The sequence below is a fragment of the Mustela nigripes genome, chromosome 1 (genome assembly GCF_022355385.1).
Source record: "Mustela nigripes isolate SB6536 chromosome 1, MUSNIG.SB6536, whole genome shotgun sequence".
Taxonomy (NCBI): domain Eukaryota; kingdom Metazoa; phylum Chordata; class Mammalia; order Carnivora; family Mustelidae; genus Mustela; species Mustela nigripes.
The window spans coordinates 199655579-199676830 of NC_081557.1; the positions used below are offsets into that span (position 1 = coordinate 199655579).

General features: G+C 38.9%; 1 protein-coding gene across 1 annotated transcript in view; it reads right to left on the reverse strand.

The window, feature by feature from the left end:
• Positions 1-21252, reverse strand: part of MGAT4D (MGAT4 family member D) — a 45054-nt gene that overhangs the window by 14534 nt on the left and 9268 nt on the right. Inside the window, exons 2-6 of the mRNA XM_059371120.1 lie at positions 14355-14513; positions 11558-11695; positions 8516-8649; positions 6768-6814; positions 261-374 (exon numbers count right to left, since the gene is read on the reverse strand). Of these exons, the coding sequence (XP_059227103.1) occupies positions 261-374; positions 6768-6814; positions 8516-8649; positions 11558-11695; positions 14355-14513 (592 nt within the window). The remainder of the gene's footprint in view (positions 1-260; positions 375-6767; positions 6815-8515; positions 8650-11557; positions 11696-14354; positions 14514-21252) is intronic.

Sequence of the window (21252 nt, forward strand, 5' to 3'; positions counted from 1 at the left end):
ATGTTTTAACAACTGATTCTTCAGGGAGTAGGGTGAGGGTGAACCACGGTTTGTGCTTTGCCCATCTCCATGGTGTAAATGCTCCTACCATGGCTGATTTCATGCTACCGACTTGACGCTGTTAGACACAGACTGGGAAGAGCTGCACAGTCAGCTCTTGCAAGCTAATGGGAGCTGGCTGTGGTTTGAGATGGGGTCTATTGGATGCCTGTTCCCACATTATTACATCTGATGGGGTTATTTAAGGTAGTACGTCATACTTCTCTGATCTTCCGGAGTCCTCAGTTGACTGCTTGACGTGGAATATGTTTGGATAAAAAAGGGCAGGTATTGAAATGATTTCTAATGATCCAGACCTTAGTTGCCTTTTGAATCTGTAAACAGAAGTAATTGGAAGCTTGCAACTTAATATTTGATTTACCAAAATAACAGATATTTTTAAAAAGAATGTCTTTGTGCATATCCACATAACATTTTTATTTTAATTATTTCACATGTTAATACATGATATCCACATTTTGAAACTAATACTCTTTAGTCTATTTCTTTTACAAATTAGTAAGCAACCTAACAAAGTTTAAAAATACAGTATAAAATTAATTTCCTTTTGTAAAAATTATAGGCACTTTGAAATTTTGCAAGTTTACAATCAGGTACGTACTCTAAAAGATTCAAAATAATGGAACTAACGAGTTAGCATAGAACATTAGATGACTTTTTAAAGTGCATAGTTTTGAGTTTAGTAAACATCCTATTGAATAACCTCATGGCTGCTTAATGAGTGTGACTTGCCCACAAGTCACTGGATGACTATGTATGCTTTTCAGAATCTTTAAAGTTAATATTTATAGACCAACAAGGATATTATTAAAATGCATGAAATATTGCTCACAAAACCTGTAATACACATCTTGTACCATCAAGGTAAAGGACAGGACACACCAGGTAGAGCATTAAATGGTTTTCCTTTAGACATAGATATATGACTTTAAATGAGATTTAAATTTAGGCATTACATTATTTATTGAAATGCTAAAGTCTCAAGAAAATGTTTGTTTTATGCTAATAGGTGAAAAAGCAAGATGGGGTTTTATATGCACAATCTCTATTATGTGCAAAATAAGTAGTCTTCACTTTGCACAGTTCTATTATGCATGAATCTGTTACCATGTGTCAGTTAAATAACAGCCCTCCCTCAACAACACCAGTTGAATTTGAGTTTTCACACTGGGTTAACCGTGAATAATTCCATAAAGTACGAACTTGCTTCTGACTCTTCAGTCCACAAATCACTACATAAATTGCATATCATCACCTCACCATCTCACTGCTCCTTTCAGAATCTGTGGGTGCCCGATCACTGCTACTCTGTTGTTCAGTTTACTTATAGACAGCAAAACATGTGGACTTGTTGCCTCCTTGTGCCATTGGAGTGTGGACAATTGTATTCCTTTCATTTGCATTTTAAATGGTTTCCAGATATTTCCTAATAGGTATGTATCATGAGCATGGGATAGCAGCAGAAACCTCCAGCAGTGCTAGAGAGAATGTGAGACCCAGAAAAGGGTCTCTACCAATTTTGCATCCTTCACTTAACACACTTTGAGCAAGTCATTTACTTTCTCTAGCCTTCAGTTTCTTCATCTGTAAAACTGGGATAGCAATATATATCTAGGTAAGGAAAGAATTCTACAGACATAGATTCTTCCCAGGCTCTATGTATCAATGGAAGAGTTATTGTTTGCTTACTTATTTATTTTTTTAGGTGAGAGTGTAAATGGGTGAGTACAGGGGATGAAAGGCTTACTGGCTCTTCTGATTTTATGGTATATCAAATAGAAAGGTTTTTTATTTTTTAAAAGATTTTATTTATTCATTAATTTGTCAGAGAGAGAGAGAGAGAGCGAGCACACAAGAAGGGAAAGCAGTAGGCAGAAGGAGAAGCAGAACCCCCTGCTGAGCAGGGAGCCCAATGTGGGACTCAATCCCAGGACCCTGGGATCATGACCCAAGCTGAAGGCAGTTGCTTAACCGACTGAGCCACCCAGGCATCCCCGAAAACTTTTTTAAAAATCCATTTTAGTATGTTCCTTGAGGAGTAGAAAATATTGGTGTGGAAGAAAAGAATGAGGATTTCTATTTGGTTTGGGGTAAAAATCACTAACATAATAGCTACATTTTTAAAAGTTAAATTGCGTAACTTTTTATAGCAATTTAGAATAGCAGAGGCAAGTGAAAATAACATTAAGTTGCAGTATATACAATCACAAAAAGTTTGGATTATAGATGCTTGTAAGTAGATTTTATCCTCCAGAAAATTTCAGGCAAAGTACCAAGGCAACAGAAGTCAAGTTACAAATAATTTCTTTTTTTTTTTTTAAAGATTTTATTTATTTATTTGACAGACAGAGACCACAAGTAGGCAGAGAGGCAGGCAGAGTGAGAGGGGAGGAAGCAGGCTCCCTGTGGAGCAGAGAGCCCCATACGGGGCTTGATCCCAGGATCCTGGGATCATGACCCAAGCTGAAGGCAGAGGCTTTAACCCACGGAGCCAAATGATTTCTATCTTGATGGTATAATTTCCCATTACTAATAAAGAGAAATATTCCAGGCTCAGTTTTACTCAGTCTGTTTTAAACAAGACCTTTGAAATCCTGTGTGGGGACACCTTTCTAGGATTCTTTAAATCTTTTCTAGTTTATTAGGGTATGGATAGCATCAAAAGTTCTTGAGATAATGATACCAGAATTGCTAGCTGCCAGTGACTAGGGAAAATGGTATAACTATACATTGTTGCCATTATAAATGAATGATTCTACCTTGTGATTATAAAAAAGTGGAAACTTTATAGCTATATAGTTTTATATAAAGTAATAGTTAATATACAGTTTCATATAAGGCTATATATAACCTTAGTTGGGTCCTTTAACAATTACAGTCTCAAATTTAAGACCAATAAAATACAGAGCAATCTTTCATTAACCCCAACGAACAGACCTAGCAAAGAGTTTTGGCTAAATTAAATATATAAAAATTTACATATAGAAATGAAAAGCTATGAGTTTACATTAACTTAGATACAATCTCACTTAAAATTGCATATTCTATAAGATCTATTTTTAAATTATAGTTGTATTCTATTCTCACAAACAATAAAATAATTTTATTCCAACTCTTTATCCTGTATTGACATTAACATTCTCATCATCACGAGAATCTCTTTTTGAATCATCTGACATCGTTCTCTGGCACACATGATCATTAAGTCTAACTAAAATTCTAGTTAGTGACATTGACTGTAAATTTTATAGCAAAACATAAGTGTTTTTATACACCAAGTAGTATTTTTATTTGTGATCTCCACAAGTAACCACGTACTGTAATTTTTTTAGTCATCTTCAAAGGATTTCAAAACATATCCCTAGAAATTGTTTGCAAACCTCTGCTTTCTTTGTAATGAATTCTGTGAAGACTCCCTAATAAGGACACCAAACTAGCATAGATTTAAGTCATTTCAGGCTAATGTGTCTTCTTCAAACAGTGGTTTATTATGCAGAATAAAGCAACCAAGAGAGGCTATCCTGGAATATAAGAACATTTTAAGGATTCAAGTATGAGACAACTTTTTTCCCTGGGGAATCTTTTTTGGGTAAAATTAGACATACAAGGGTGTTTTAGTTAATCTCTACCAGTTCTATCTCCCTTCACACACATCATCTACTTCAAGGCTTCACTACCATCCTCAAGGTCAAGTTCACTGCCAATAAATCACCCATTCTCAACATACTATCTTTCTTTCACAGAGAAAAGAAAATCCTTTAAGGAGGGAATGCTTTCATTTCACCCTCTTTTCTCAAACTATTTTTTCCTACTCCTTCACCTGTTCCTATCTTTTTCCCCTAAACCTCCTGCCATGTGTACCCTGCATCCAACTCCCCCCTCCCCAACCCCCATAGACTTTATTCATCAGCTTCCTCCCATCCATGAGCAATGAGTGCAGGTATAAAGCCACTCCTGGGGCTCCCATCTCCAGACCCACCCCGCCAATCACAAGTTTTCCGTTAGGCTGCTGTGCTTCAACATCTCTCCCCATCAGTCCAGCTTGCTAAGAATAGCCTCATTCAATTCTTTACATCTTTAAATTTTATTATGAAAATTAACACACACAGACACAAAAGTGGTATTATAATGAATCCCTGATCACTTGATTTCAATAACCATTACTTTTGTTTAATCACACTTATTTCATCCATTCAGCCCCCTTTTTCTTGTTGAAGTATTTTAAAACAAATCCTAGATAATCAGTTCTCACCCTTTAAATCTTCAGTGTCAAAATCAAAAAAGCACATTTATTTACACAACCAGAAGCCATTATCACACCTTACAAGGCTAAGAATTTTAATATCACATAATATTCAGTTGATATTCAAATAAGCCCAGCATCCTAACAAGTAACTAATGGATGAAGACAGGGGGTGGGGAGGGGGTGCTCCAGGGAGTATCAAGGTCCTCTCATTATAACCAGTTATTTCTTCCTTCTTTTTAAAACTTATTACCCACACCAGTCATTTCAATTCTTCTCTTTTTCTCTCATCTTTGTTTTTTCACAGAACTGGGTCAACTGTCCTATAGAATGTGGTTACCACGGATTGCTTCCTCTGTTCACTGTGCATACTCTACACTGGCTTTCAGATTACACTAAAGGTTGTTCTGTCTTAAATATATGATTTCACTCGTATGTGGAATTTAAGAACAAAGAAGACGAATATAGGGAAAGGGAAGGAAAAATAAAATAAGAGGAAAACAGAAAGGGAGACAAACCATAAGAGACTCCTAGTCAGAGGAAACAAACAGATTTGCTGGAGGGGAGGAGGGGGATGGAGTAACTGGGTGATGGGCATTAAGGAAGGCACGTGATGGATTGAGCACAGGGTGATCGATGCAACTGATGGGTCACGAAATTCTACCTCTGAAACAGAAAAAAAAAAGAAGAAGGCTGTTCTGTCTTGTGTGTTGTGTTACATTGTATTTTGGAGGGCAGGGGGCAATAACCTGCTCTAGTTATTTCACAGAGGATTTCATTTGCTACACAACAGAAGCCACAGCATGTCTGAATGCCTTAGCGGCAGTGATGCTGAGACTGGTCAGAGGTTCAGGGGAGGGCATCCGAGCCCTTCCTGCCAGCTGCGCATCTGGCCTCAGCCCCATTCTCACACTCCGCTCTGCTGGGACTGCAGGGCCGGGGCCTCCGCAGGCCACAAACCCAGCCCCCCTGCTTGCCAGCTTCCAGGCAGGTTCTGCAGATGGCAGGCAGTATCAAGAGATCAGAAGGCAGTAAAAGAGGAGGTTTTGCTTCCTACTCTGGGGTTGGGGGAAGTCTGCAGCAGCAGCAGGAGGAGGTCGTGGACTGGGTACAGTGCCCAGCTCCGGCAGCAGGCCAGCGCTGCCATCCGGGCATTTTCCACAGCGCAGGAGCAGGGGCGGCCCAGCATTTGCTGGGGGGTTGGGGCGGGGGGGGGGGGCTATAACCCCAGCACCCTTTGTTTCTCCCACTTCCTTTCTTCTCTTTTGTTCTCTCAGCCCCTGTCAACACTTTCTTGACCAATTCTCTGTGCTGAATTCCCTCTATCTGAATGACCAAAGGTTTCCTGTTTGGAGGCTGGCTGGCACACTTCCTGGTAAAGAGCCCCGTCTACATGTCCCTTAAGGACATGCCTGAACCAGTTGTTTCGAAATGGTGATTTTCTAATTCCATTCATTCTGCAGTTATTAGCTAGATTTTTTTTTTTTGACGAAAACAACTTTGCTCCCCTCCAACCCCCCGAACTATCTGGTAAGGAAACAAAACGAAACATCTTGCTGGCGAAGCCAAACTTATCGGATGGCCAGATTCTGCTTGAAGGCCACGTTTGCGACCCTGGTCTGTAGCATGAAGTGCATCATGCTCAGGCCTTTACCGAAGCTCTTCTCAATCTTATCTCTGCCCCCCTGAGCTCCCACTGATACTCCTTCCTTAATCCCAAACACCCACACTCCACCATACACTTCCACTAGCGTGCTCCTTTTTGGCCTTTCTGCCTCCTCAAGCAATTCTATTTGCCAAGCATTCACTTTCCCCTTTTATCTGCTTTAACAGAATCTACTTACAGCTTTAGACTCAGCCTCAATTACTACTTTCTTTCTATCTTGCAGGTAGAGTGGAAGGCTTCTCCGTCTAGGTGTTCTCATGCTGCCCTCTTCATGCCAGTACCAAACACCAGCTTCCTGGCTGTGATTTGTTCTTTACCAATTGTATCAGCCACTTGAACATAAAGATCTGAAAGGCTGCGTCCATTCCACAGCCTCTTGCTTGATAAATAGCTTCATGTTGGTTCATCATGTGCTCGCCCCTCCCAGGCTGCATCCGGCAGGAGATTGTAAGCAGAAGTGGAGAATGTGACTTCATACAGTAAGGAACACGAGAGTGCTTAAAAAATAATCTAGTAGCTTTCTCTCAGAGGAGGTAGATTTCATGGAGAATAGATATAGCGATGATAAGACGCACAAGCTGGGTTATTACACAGACAACCTACAAAACTGGGGAAAGTTATAAGCTATACTTTGTCACAGCTTAGAACGACCCGTAGTTCCAAGTAGTTCTTTCAATACAGCTACGCTCATCAGAATGAATATGATCACTAACGCAATAATATAATTGGGCAGAAAAAATAAAACAGAAAAATGAAAGAACAGCTATTTTCAAATTTATCAAACTACAAACTACTTACCTTTTTGTAATCATGTCAACAACAGATTTTAAATAATCTTCATTTCCCTAAAAATGAGAAAAATATTTCACTGAAATTAAGCACGCCTCATAGTTTTGCCACTATATGGTTGCTACACATTAGTTTAGTTTAGGCATGGAATGGCATTACTTCCTAAGAATTTTTTGTTTTTTCACTGTCTATAAAAGAATTTAAAATACCCACATGTCTTAAAGACCCAATTTGAATACTGAAAATATTTCATTCTTCCTTTTGTCACAGTACAAAATATCACTACACATTATTTACACTTAAAAATTAGTATGCAGGGCGCCTGGGTGGCTCAGTGGGTTAAAGCCTCTGCCTTTGGCTCAGGTCATGATCCCAGGATCCTGGGATCGAGCCCCACATCGGGCTCTCTGCTCGGCAGGAAGCCTGCTTCCTCCTCTCTCTCTCTCTGCCTGCCTCTCTGCCTTCTTGTGATCTCTGTCTGTCAAATAAATAAATAAAATCTTTAAAAAATAATAATAATAAAATTAAAAATTAAAAATTAAAAAAAAATTAGTATGCAAAAACCTATGTATCTAAAACAGTTTTGTCCTAAAAATGGGATGGCTTATTTCTAAGAACTGCTCTTTTTGAAAATGTCTTCATTTGGGGTGCCTGGGTGGCTCAGTGGGTTAAGCCGCTGCCTTTGGCTCAGGTCATGATCTCAGGGTGCTGGGATCGAGTCCCGCATCGGGCTCTCTGCTCAGCGGGGAGCCTGCTTCCCTCTCTCTCTCTCTGCCTGCCTCTCCATCTACTTGTGATTTCTCTCTGTCAAATAAATAAATAAATAAAATCTTTAAAAAAAAAAAAAGAAAAAGAAAATGTCTTCATTTTATGAGTATTATAGGATAATAAATGTACTTCAAAATTATACCACAGTATGGGGCACTTGGGTGGCTCAGTGGGTTAAGCCTCTATCTTCGGCTCAGGTCATGATCTCAGGGTCCTGGGATCGAGCCCCGCATCGGACTCTCTGCTCAGTGGGGAGCCTGCTCTCTCTGCCTACTTGTGATCTCTCTCTCTCTGTCAAATAAATAAAATCTATATAAAAAAAAAAAAAACTATACCACAGTTTTCCAGATGGTATTACTTAGCTAGATCCCCAAATTTTCTTTCATCAACAAACCTTGCGTGCCTACTCTCTTTATAGAATTCTGTGCTAGATTAGATGAAAGATTCATTTGTAAATAGCTTTTGGTAGTACATTCTCAGATTTTTTTTTTTTTTAACAAAGTGATTAGCATTACACAATATTGCCTCAGGACCCCAAGCATCCCTAATATAAAATTCTGTAAAATTTTGAATAACATTTCTATTATCAAATCTGAGTACTCTGAACTATATATAGTCAAATAAATAAAAAAATATATAATATAAATAAACAAATGATTATAAATAAATATAATAAAATAAATAAATATAAATATAATAAACAAAAATAAATTTAAAAAATAGTCAAATAAAACATAGCTTATTTTAAAATATCCATCATGATGCAGATACCTCTGACAGTACTTAAAGTTCTTAAGATAGCCATAAATTGAATCACCAGCTATTTGCTACACTGAAATATTTTATATATTTTATTTATTTATTTATTTTATTTGACAGAGAGAGATCACAAGAAAAAAACCTAAAACGATACAGCAATTACCAGGGAGGAAGGGTATTTGGAGACCATAGACTTGGCACGAGGATAACTACTTATCTTTCATACATACATCTGCAACAGAGACGATCACCACGGAGTCCTTCTCTTCCGAAGGAGTCATCCTGGAGACAACGGAATTCAGTGTTTGCTTCAGGTAACTCTGATTTCCTCTGTTAACAGTGGAAATACCCAGTGCAAAAGAGACTGTAGACAGAGGAGTGTGGAATCATCATTTCAAACCATAGAGAAAAACACAATTTATCATTAATAGCTATACTTATTACTGAATTTGGGTTAGTTGTATGGTCATAAGTAATGTCCAAAACTAAGTTATAAAAATTACCCAAACTGCCATTAATTTTTATCACAAAGTTCATTTTCTGCCTGAACAAATGCCAATTATCTGTGGACTGTTAGCTGTGGATTAGCTGTGGATTATCACTTATATAAAGTTAGTGCTTTTTTGATTCCTGTTGAGAAATCTTTGTTTATCTTCAGGTCATAAAGGTCATTCAGAAGGTCATAAAGATATTCTCCTGAATATGAATATCTTCTCAATGGTTTGTATGCAGGAGGATGAGGGCCATATCTGGTAGAAGCTGGTTACTTGAGGACATGGGAGGACTGCACAAAGAAGTTGTCAGTTAAGCTGAAAAGTCATACTGGGGAAGGGACTTCCGTGACAAGTTAATTGCGGTCGGTAGGAGGTGGTGGGTTCACTGCAGGCAGCGATCACCTTGTGCTAATCACTTGGCTTATTCATAGGGCCTCTAAGTGTTTTGGGGTTGCTGGAAAGGAGGGGAAGTAGCAGAAACTGATTTGAAAGATACAGTCTATTGTGCAAGGAGCTAGCTTCACCCTATATAACCTTAGGATCCACTAAAGGATTTTAAGCAAGGGCTGAGCATGACATTATGCATTTTAGTACGTAGCTCTGAAGAGGGTATGAAGAATGGATTGACTTTAGTCAGTTTACAAGTCTATTTCAATACACTGCACAAGAAATGAAAGCTCAGAAAGAACAGCTATAGTGGGTAGAGAGCAGAAATTACTGGAGATATACTCAGAATATAGAATAAATAAGACTGGTCACAGATTCCCCTGTAGGCCTTGCTACAGGCTTCAGTGCATTTACAAACGTTTTATGTGCTATGATCTTTTAGTTACCAGGGGAAAAAAATCTCCTTTTAAATTACCTCTGGTATTGAAGATTTATAGGCAAACTGATCCTCCCAAGAACCTATGAAAATCCACCAAAGGGGCCTCAAAAGGAAGATCAATATATACAGCATAGATGGAAATCAGGAAATAGATGGGAATCAGAAAATTATCCAGGATTTAACACAATTTTGCTAACTAGGTTACCTCAACATCCCATAACCCCTAAACGAATTCTGCTGTTCTTCCCAATTACAAACATCTCTCCCTCCTTCTTTCACCTTCTGGAACGAGCTTCTGCTTATCTTGGCTGATGTTTATTTAAGGCTATGTTTATTCTTGGTATCTCATATCTTATAGTGTTCTTGGTACCTTGTATTTTATCGTGTCTGTATACTGGGGTTTTTTCCCTATGTCTTTCCTCTCCTCCTCCTGTTACTTATAGCATTGGGGTAGCACACACTTTCTCATATAGTCACACACATGTATGCATGTCTATGCACACACACACGCCACATCCCCCAAGAGGGAATCTGACACAGTTAAAGACTCAAATGTGATCCCAGGAAGCACCTTAATATCTCTAAACCTCAATTTTCTTAGGTGTAAAATAGAGATAATCATAGGTCTTACTGTAGTGGGTCGTGAGGGTCAAATGAGACAATAAGAGAAAACAAAACAAAACAAAAAGCAAGCAAGCAAGCACAGTAAGTCCGTCTATGGAACACAGGGAGAATTCAGATGCTAAAGGACACGCAGGCACCCCCATCCCAGCACAGCAGGCTTGGCAGAGGCATGTGCTATGGAACAACACTGCTTATTCCCTAGGAACCACATAGACCAGATGAAGGTCAGGAAGCTGCTTCGGTAAAGCACCGGACAGTAAATACCTTTGGCTCTCAAGCCATACAGTCTTTGTCACAACTACTCCATTCTGCCACGGCAGCGTGAAGAACAGCCACAGACAAGTAAGATGAATACTGACGAGACTCCAACCAGATCTTACTGTCAAGTAGCAGGTTTGGCCGGTGGGATGCAATATGCAGCCGCTGGCCTAGAGTGACTGGCCCATTAGAATAAACAAGGTCTGTGGGACTCTCACTAAAATCCCTACTTCTAACTTAAATGCTTTGTCTCTTCTTCAATACCTGTTGAAGTTAAATTCATGCTTTAAGGATCAGCTCAAACATCACCTCTTCTGTAAAGTTTCTGCTGACCTTGGTCACCAGAAAGATGGGGAAATAGGACGATAACTAGATAAGAATGAACTGATCAAAACCAAGGGAGACAAGAATTGCCTGGTACTTAGCAGATGCTTAATATAAGTCAAATGTATATGTGACTTAAAATGACCTATTTTCAAAACATCCTATTCAATCTGAATTTGAATTCAAGTCTAAATATCTGTTGAACTATTTTTTTTGTGCCAGGTCATATACTGATTGCTAGCAGTCCAAATTAATGCCACATAGGCTGGTGGCCTATATATCAGAGCATTATATTAATGGATTACATTTTAAAACTTAAAAGCAAGCACAATAATAATTAGAGAAGCGTTCAAAAAAAAGCTTAAGGGGCACCTGCCTGGCTCAGTTGGTAAGAATCCTGATCTCAGGATTCTTAGTTCAAGTCCCACATTGGGCATGGAGCCTATTTTTAAAATTAAATAAGCAGGGACACCCAGATGGCTCAGTTGGTTGAGTGACTGCCTTCATCTTAGGTCATGGTTCAAGCTCCACATGGACCTCCCCATCAGGCTCCCTGCTCAGCAAGGGGTCTGCTTCTCCCTCTGCCCTTCCCCCTCTCATGCTCTCTCTCATTCTCTCTCTCAAATAAATAAATAAAATCTTTTAAAAAATTAAATAAACAAAAAACAAACAACAACAAAACTTAAAAGCATGTCCTCAAAGATCAAAATATCTTTATTTTCTCTTCTAATTCTAAGTTTGCTTACCACCTGTTTTCTCTTTGCCAATGATTACATCAGGATAAATTCTGCCTGCTTTCCTTAAATGAGGAAAAAAGAACTTTAGGATTTCAAATGTATTAGATGCTGTTTCACTCTTACCCAAGGTCTTCATTTTCTTCTCAACTGAAAGAAAGAAAAAATAGAGTTTCTAAGTACATGACCATAGAGATTTTTCTCTGGTAGTACAAATTCTCATAATGAGATAAACAGATTTAATATTCAGTATATAAGAGACATACAATTAAATGTGAATTATTAAAATCATGGCTACAAAATATAGTTCAAATATTATTGATTCACATTCATTTAAAAAGAATTGATTCACATTCATCTAAGTCTAGCACTATAAGCTACATAACCAGAGACTAACAGAGCTGTCAGTTCTGAGTGAAGTGTAACTGAAACATGCTATAATTGATCTGACCTGCTACTTTAATATCACATTACAATTTATATCCTTAAATGTTGCTTTGTAGCTTAACATTTAATGATTCTTATACAATTCATTTGAATATACATCTACAATTTTGAGAAAGAAGAACAAAATTAGAAGACTCACACCCTATTTAATTCGTAATACATAGTATTACTGATTATATATTAGTATGTATTAACAATAATACATAATACATATAAAATAAGTGATACTACATTTAAAAAGATACATAGAATGATGGAACAGAATAGAAAATCCAGAAACAGATCTACATAAATATCATCAACTGATTTTGGAAAAGGTGCAAAGGCAATTCAATGCAGAAAGGATAGCCCTTTTGACAAATGGTGCTAGAATACTTGGACATTCATATGAAAAAGACTGAATCTTGATCAGTACTTCACACCATTTATAAAAATCAATTCAAAAGTTTCATAGATCCAAATTTAAAATCTGAAAGTATAAAATTTAAAAACACATAAAAGAAGATCTCCATGACCCTGAAGAAGGTAAAGTGTTCTTCCTTTTTTTTTTTTTTTTTTTGACAGACAGAGATCACAAGTAGGCAGAGGAGACAGGCAGAGAGAGAGGAGGAAGCAGGTTCCCTGCTGAGCAGAGAGCCCAATGTGGGGCTCAATCCCAGGACCCTGGGATCATGACCTGAGCCGAAGGCAGCGGCTTAACCCACTGAGCCACCCAGGCACCACAGGAATTTTTTTTTTAAAATTTTTTTTTAAATTTTTATTTATTTATCCGATAGACAGAGAGAGATCACAAGTAGGCAGAGAGGCAGGCAGAGAGAGAGGGGGAAGCAGGCTCCCCGCTGAGCAGAGAGCCCAATGTGGGGCTCAATCCCAGGACCCTGAGATCACGACCTGAGCTGAAGGCAGAGGCTTAAACCACTGAGCCACCCAGGCGCCCCAGAAATTTTTTTTTAAGAAAAAAAATTTTTTTTTAATTTTTTATTTTTTATAAACATATATTTTTATCCCCAGGGGTACAGGTCTGTGAATCACCAGGTTTACACACTTCACAGCACTCACCAAAGCACATACCCTCCCCAATGTCCATAATCCCACCCCCTTCTCCCAACCCCCCTCCCACCAGCAACCCTCAGTTTGTTTTGTGAGATTAAGAGTCACTTATGGTTTGTCTCCCTCCCAATTCCATCTTGTTTCATTGATTCAAGAAAAAAAATTTTTTTTAAACATATTCTTTTTTTTTTTTTTTTAAGATTTTTATTTATTTATTTGACAGAGAGAGATCACAAGCAGGCAGAGAGAGAGGAGGAAGCAGGCTCCCTGCTGAGCAGAGAGCCCGATGCGGGCCTCGATCCCAGGACCCTGAGATCATGACCTGAGCCGAAGGCAGCGGCTTAACCCACTGAGCCACCCAGGCGCCCACAAGAAAAAAATTTTTAAAGAAAATTCTCTTCACAAAAAAACCTGTATATGAATGTTTACAGCAACATGCAATTGTCAAAAAAATGAAAACCACCTAACTGTCCTTTAGTTGGTAAAAGGATAAATAAATTGTATCCACTGTACATCCATGTAATCATAGTTTACTCAGCAATATAAAGGCAACAAAAATTTGGTCCCATAATAACTTCGATGAATCTTTGCTAAGTGAAAGAAGTCAGTCTCCAAGGATTGCACACTGTATGATTCCATTCGTATGGCATTCTGGGAAAGGGAAAACTCTAAGAACAGAGAACAGATTAGTGGTTGCAAGGGATTAAGAGTGAGGACTACCTGACTACAAAAGGGGAAACAGAGGCAGGACTTTTATCCTGGAGAAATGGGAGCCACTGCAGGATGATACACAGGACAGTGAACCTTCCCTTTGGTTACAGTGGAAATAAGTGGGGACAATTCTGGGGAAAGAGAAAAAACAGAGAAGTATGTTAGCAGTCATTCAGATGAGGCATGAAGGAGGCTTGACTAGCAGAGATGGTGACAGGAAAATGTGCACAGATTTGTGAGATACTCAGGACTGTGAACTGACTGAAATGGGCATATGTGAGAGGAGGCGGGGGGGGAGGGGCAGGAGTCAAAGGGACACTCAGGGTTCGGGCCCATCTAGTGCATGGGTCATGGTGGTGGTGCAAGTCACACAGAAAACACAGGAAGACCATTTCTGAGCTAGAGAGGAGAGGAAGTATATCAGTGTTATATCTCTTACCTGATTTTTGTATGTCTCACAATAAAAGAACAAGTACTAATTTAGTTATATTTGTTGGGGAGAAGTGTCCTAAAATCAGAAAGCACAAAATCTTAATTCCCAAACACAAAACACAAAACCAACAAACAAAACACCACACGTAAAAACAAAAGCAACACAAACCTAAGTTTATGGGCATATTTTTTCTCTGTGTCATTTCATACTTCATTTTACTCAAGGCTTTGATCAGCTCTTGGCGATTTCTTTCAGTTTTGTTTTTTAAACGTAGCATTTTTTCCTTAAACTCCAAAATATGGTTTCTACAATTAATTAATTGATTACCTGTAAAGAAAACATATGTGTATATATTTATATACATAGCAATGATATCATACCATTTTCTATAATATATAACAAAAAAACAAGATATACACTTCAATATAACTGTAACACTATATTTGTGTGTACATATACATGTACATAGTTTATAGATAAATTTGTATACACGATACACATAAGAAGAGACTAGAGAAGAGTGAGATTTAAAATAGTACTATCTGGAAGATGGAATTATTATAAATGGTTTTTCCTTTATTACTTTCTGCTTTTTTATATTTTCCAAATTTTCCATTTTGTGCACATGCTAGATTTGTAATTAGAGAGAAAAACCAATTGAGACCAAAAATTCACTTTTAAGAATTTACTTCAAGAACAAAACCAAAAATATATACCCAGATTTGGCTCTAAGGATGTCTAACATAGGCAGCGGCATTACTAATCACTATAAGAAAATCAGAAACAGCCTAACTGCCCAACAATGGATATATTCTAAATAAATTAAAGAATATCCTTTTAAAAGTTACAGAGGCTCTCGTTTTAAATCAAGTGTAATTGAATCCCAGTTTCATCACTTAATACTTGTTTGACCTTGGACAAACTATTTTATGTTTGTTAGCCTCTGTTCCTTCATGTATACATGGACATATAAAAATTTCTGTCCCAGAGTTGGGAAGAAGTGATACAGTAATGCACATAAGCCATGTGGCAAAGCACACACACACACACACACACACACACACAAAACACTTGACAAATGTCTGATAAGTATTATTTATCAAAGGGCTACTTTTTATTCATTTGCCAATGTAATACCATACAGCTATGAAAATCAGCTTAGGGAAGAATATTTAATGTTGCAAAAAATTGTTTTTTAAAAACAAAACTATGTATAAAATCATCTCTTTCTGGTAAAACAATATACATACAGAGTAAAAAAGAGTAAGCATACAAGCTTATATTTTGTTAATATATAATCTTTAGTTTGTTGGATCACTTTTTATTTCCTATTTTTACAGAATTATTTTGTTGTAGAATGTTACATTGCTTCTATAATCAGAAAAAAATTAACAGATTAAAATAATTCTGCACCTTTTATTTGCCAAGTACTCTGTGCCAAGGGAAGTACAACAATAAAGATACAGTAGTCTTGCCTTCCAGAAGTTTATAGGGTAATTGGTAGAACTAACTTAACTGGTAATTTAAATCATTGTGATATTTCAGATGTTACAGATTTCCTTCTCCTTGGGTTTTAACTCATTAGGAATACATAGATAACACCAGACCCAAACAGAAGCTGTCAGTTTTATCTGGGGCTGTCTGACAATGGCTATATTGCCAAGCACAGTGGGATGTCCTATTTCCCTGCCCAAGTTAACTCACTTCCAGCCCACTACTGAAAGAGCAAGTGGACCACAGCGAGGCTATAGCCACAAAAGGGATGACTTGCCACATGTGCTTACTATTTTGGAGGAAAACGTGGAGAGAGCTGGCCCTTCCTGGAGGGAGTCCATAAGAACTTTTATGAGCGAAAGAGCCCGGAGATGGCCTGAGTTGTCTTTTCAAGGAAGCCATTCTGCCTTCCTGTCAGTGTGGCCCACGGAAGTCAGGTCTGACCCATCTCACCATTCAGAGGACTCTCTTCCCTTCTGAAAGAAAGTCCAAGTGGGCACTTGAAAATGGCCCTTCTAGGAGAACAAAATGAAAGATGTCCCCGTGAAGGAAATATGGGCACGATAAAACAAGGCCGCTAGCCCTGACTTCTAGTGATAATCGTGTATCCAGAGGATGGGATCCAGACAGCTTGGGAGGGGAGAGCAGGAGGTCAGAAGAGGAATGTGGAGAATGTGCTGCCTGAGGGGAGAACTCTGGGAATGGGGGTTGGGAGGAGTGTGAGTTCAAAAGTCAAGGGAAGCAAGGACAGGTGTTCTCTTTGGAGCACTGCTGAGGGAAAGGCAAGGAGGTTTTCAAAAACATGGCGCTACACACCCAGAAGTTCTTCATTATTTTAGGGCCAACAGGGGAAATTATGAAGTTAAAAGAGAAATCTGGTTCTGCTGATCTTTTTGATAAGCTAGTTAAAGAGCCTGAACACTCCCCTACACACCAGTGTTTCTTAAACCTATTTTCTAAAAAAACCCTCTAATTGCGGTAAATTTGAATAAAAGGGATGCGGGTGGAGGTGTAACCTGAAATAGCCCACCACAGTCATGAAATTTCTCTGCCGTTTCTTCAAAATATGTACAAATTTTGCAGCCCACTCTACAGTACATATTTGTTGTTGTTGTTGTTGTTGTTGTTTTGGTTTTAGGTTCATTTACTTACTTTTTAATTGATGTTTGGTTGACATATTAGTTTACGGTGTGCCAATGAGTTGATATTTGCACGTGTTATGAAACAATCACCACAATAAGCTAGTTAAGATGCAGTTTTTTTTTTATTCAATTTTTTTTCAGTGTTCCAAGATTCATTGTTTATACATGGTGTTTATACACCACACCCAGTGCTCCATAATACCCACCACCAGGCTCACACAACACCCCACCCACCTCCCCTCCAAAACGCTCAGTTTCTTTCTCAGAGTCCACAGTCTTTCATGGTTTGTCTCTCCCTCCAATTTCCCCCAACTCACTTCTCTCCATCTCCCGATGTCCTCCGTGTTATGTTATGTGTTACTTATGCTCCACAAGTAAGTGAAACCATATGATAATTGACTTTCTCTGCTTGACTTACTTCACTCAGCATAATCTCTTCCAGTCCCGTCAGTGTTGATACAAAAGTTGGGTATTCATCCTTTCTGATGGGAAGCATTGTATATATGGACCATTTCTTTATCCATTTGTCTATTGAAGGGCATCATGGTTCTTTCCAGTTTGATGACTATGCCCACTGCTGCTATGAACACTGGAGTACAGATGGCCCTTCTTTTCACTACATCAGTATCTTTGGAGTAAATATCCAGTAGTGCAAAGGCAGGTCATAGGGTAGCTCTATTTTTAATTTCTTAAGGAATCTCCACACTGTTTTCCAAAGTGGCCGCACCAACTTGCATTCCCACCAACAGCGTAGGAGGGTTCCCCTTTCTCCACATCCTCTCCAACACATGTTGTTTACTGTCTTGTTGATTTTGGCCATTCTAACTGGTGTAAGGTGGTATCTCAACATGGTTTTGATTTGAATCTCCCTGAGGACTAATGATGATGAACATTTTTTCACGTGTCTGTTAGCCATTTGCATGTCTTCTCTGGAGAAGTGTCTGTTCGTGTCTTCTGCCCATTTTTTGACGTGATTATTTGTGTTTTGGGTGTTGAATTTGAGGAGTTCTTTATAGATCTTGGGTATTAGCCCTTTGTCTGTAGTGTCATTTGTGAATATCTTCTCCCAGTCCGTGGGTTGCCTCTTTGTTAACTGTTTCCTTTGTTTCCAAGTTTTGATCTTGATGAAGTCCCAAAAGTTTATTTTCACTTTTGTTTCCTTTGCCTTTAGAGACATGTCTTGAAAGAAATTGCCTTGCCCGATGTCGAAGAGGTTACTGCCCATGTTCTCCTCCAAGATTTTGATAGATTCCTGCCTCACGTTGAGGTCTTTCATCCATTTCAAGTTTATCTTTGTGTATGGTGTAAGAGAACAGTCGAGTTTCATTCTTCTACACATAGCTGTCCAATTTTTCCAGCACCATTTATTGAAGAGACTGTCTTTTCTCTACTGTACATTTTTTCCTGCTTTGTTGGAGATTATTTGACCATAGAGTTGCAGGTCCATATCTGGGCTCTCTACTCTGTTCCAGAGAATGAAAAGGGGAGAGATCACAACTAACACCAAGGAAACAGAAATAATCATCAGAAATTTTTATCAATAGTTATATGCCAATAAGTTATGCAACCTAGACAAAATGGATGCAATCCCGGAAACCTATAAACTTCCAAAACTGAATCAGGAAGAAAATGACAACCTGAATAAACCAATATCTAGTAACGAGACTAAAGCGGTAATCAAAAACCTCCCAAGAAACAAGAGCCCAGGACCTGACAGATTCCCTGGAGAATTCTACCAAACATTCAAAGAAGAAATAATACCTATTCTCCTGACGCTGTTTCAAAAAAATAGAAACAGGGGGTGCCTGGGTGGCTCAGTGGATTAAGCCTCTGCCTTCAGCTCAGGTCATGATCCCAGAGTTCTGGGATCAAGCCCTGCATTGGGCTTTCTGCTCAGCAGGGAGCCTGCTTCCTCCCACCTCTCTGCCTGCCTCTCTGCCTACTTGTGATTTCTGTCAAATAAACAAATAAAATCTTAAAAAAAAAAAATAGAAACAGAAGGTAAACTTCCAGACTTTTTCTATGAAGCCAGCATTACCCTAATCCCCAAACCAGGCAAAGACCCCACCGAAAAGGAGAATTTCAGACCAATATCCCTGATGAATATTGATGCCAAGCTTCTCCACAAGATCCGAGCTAACAGGATCCAACAGTACATTAAAAAGATTATCCACCATGACCAGGTGGGATTTATCCCTGGGATTCAAGGGTAGCTCAACATTTACAAATCAATCAAGGTGATAGAACAAATCAATAAGAGAAGAGAGAAGAACCACATGGTCCTCTCAATTGATGTAGAAAAAGGATTTGACAAGATACAGCAACTGTTCCTGATTAAAACCCTTCAAAGTATAGGAATAGAGGGAACATTCCTCAACTTCATAAAATCTACCCACAGCAAATATCATCCTTAATGGGGAAAAGCTGACAGCCTTCCATTTGAGATCAGGAACACGACAAGGATGTTCACTCTCTCCACTGTTGTTCGATATAGTACTAGAAGTCTTAGCAACAGCAATCAGACAACAAAAAGAAATAAAAGGTATTCAAATTGGCAAAGAAGAAGTCAAACTCTCTCTCTTCACAGGTGACCTGATACTTTATATGGAAAACCCAAAAGACTCCACCCCCAAACTACTAGAACTCATACAGCAATTCAGTAATGTGGCAGGATACAAAATAATGTACAGAAATCAGTCGCTTTCTCATAAACTAACAATGAAAACATAGAAAGGGAAATAAGAGAATCGATTCCATTTGATATAGTACCAAGATACCTGGGACTAAACCTAACCGAAGAGGTAAAGGATCTGTACTTGAGGAACTACAGAACGCTCATGAAAGAAACTGAAGAAGACACAAAAAGATGGAAGACCATTCCATGCTCATGGATCGGAAGAATAAACATTGTTAAAATGTCTATACTGCCTTCAGCAATCTATACTTTCAATGCCATCCTGATCAAAATTCCACTGACATTTTTCAAAGAGCTGGAACAAACAATCCTAAAATTTGTATGGAACTGGAAGGGCCCCTTATTGCTAAGGAAATGTTGAAAAAGAAAAACAAAACTGGGGGCATATCATGTTGCCTGATTTCAAGCTTTACTACAAAGCTGTGATCACCAAGACAGCATGGTACTGACACAAAAAAAGAGGTAGTTGTTTTAATATAAAGATAACGAAGTCATGTTCTTCCTCCTCCCAACTTTTTTTTCAGGTGACTTTATGTATCTTGGAACAGCACTACTGGCTATCATGGGAACAGGTATTTCAATGGAGAAACGTAGCTGAAGACTATTAGGTACAACATATGTTTCAGGAAGATCATTCTGCTGCCCATACAGAAGATTGTTTCCGAAAGGCAAAACTAAAGCCAGGGAAATCACCTGTCAGGAACCTAAAGTGATAGTAGTTTCATGCGAAAGAAGATAAAAGAATAAACCAGGGCAGAAAGGATTAGGAAATAGGGGAAAATATGAAAAATATCCAAGAGCTTTTATTGAAAAGACTTTGAACTGACTTAGAGGGGATTAGGATCCCTGCTAGGTTTCCAACATGACTACAGACTTCTGCAGTCTGAGTTGGGAAAACAGGAAAATGAGCAGTGATGATGCTTATGAGACATCTACATATGTGGCAAACAGTTGGCTATGTGACTTTGAAGTTCAAGGGAGATATTAGGGCTGGTGTTACAGATTTGAGAGCAAGAGTGAGATTCACTTATAAAATGGAGCAGGAAAATGTAGTGATAAAAACTGTCCAGGGGTGCCTGGGTGGCTCAGTGGGTTAAAAACTGTCCCAGTCTCATCTCCTGCTGTGTCCTTCCTCCCTGCCTTGGTTCACACTGCCTGGGGCAGAGGGTTCAGAGTTTGAAATCCAGGAGGGTGCCTAAATGTCTGGTTTCCGGAGGGGTCTTGAATCCCTGGCCAGGGGCAGACTTGGCCCCTCTTAACAGCACTATACATCCATCTTGCTGGTTCCATTCAGCTTTCACACAGACCAGCTTGGAACACACGTGTGTCTTGCCTGAGCTACCTTACGAAGATAAGAAGCAACTAATAAACTGTAATATCCTGATATTTCTCTTCCAAACCTCAATAGATCATCCACCCCAGGATACAACAGAGGAAAGTAAACCTGCTGTTTCACTGCTCTCTAACAAGACGCTCTGTCTCTCCCGCTTGGGCTGGAGGGGACTCCACCTCTCCAGTCCTCACCCAGTGGCATGCTCCACTTCTAGGATCTGTCACAACACCTCTCCATCTCCAGCTCTGTGTCACTGAATCTTTCAAATGCAACAATTTCGTTATGATATGGAGTATCCTGCCAATAGGGACTCCTCATCCATGGGGTACACGCACAAACAAGTAGATTTGGGTTTTATGCATAGTTGGGCTTGCTGAAACAGGGCAGTGGAGGTTTAGGGAA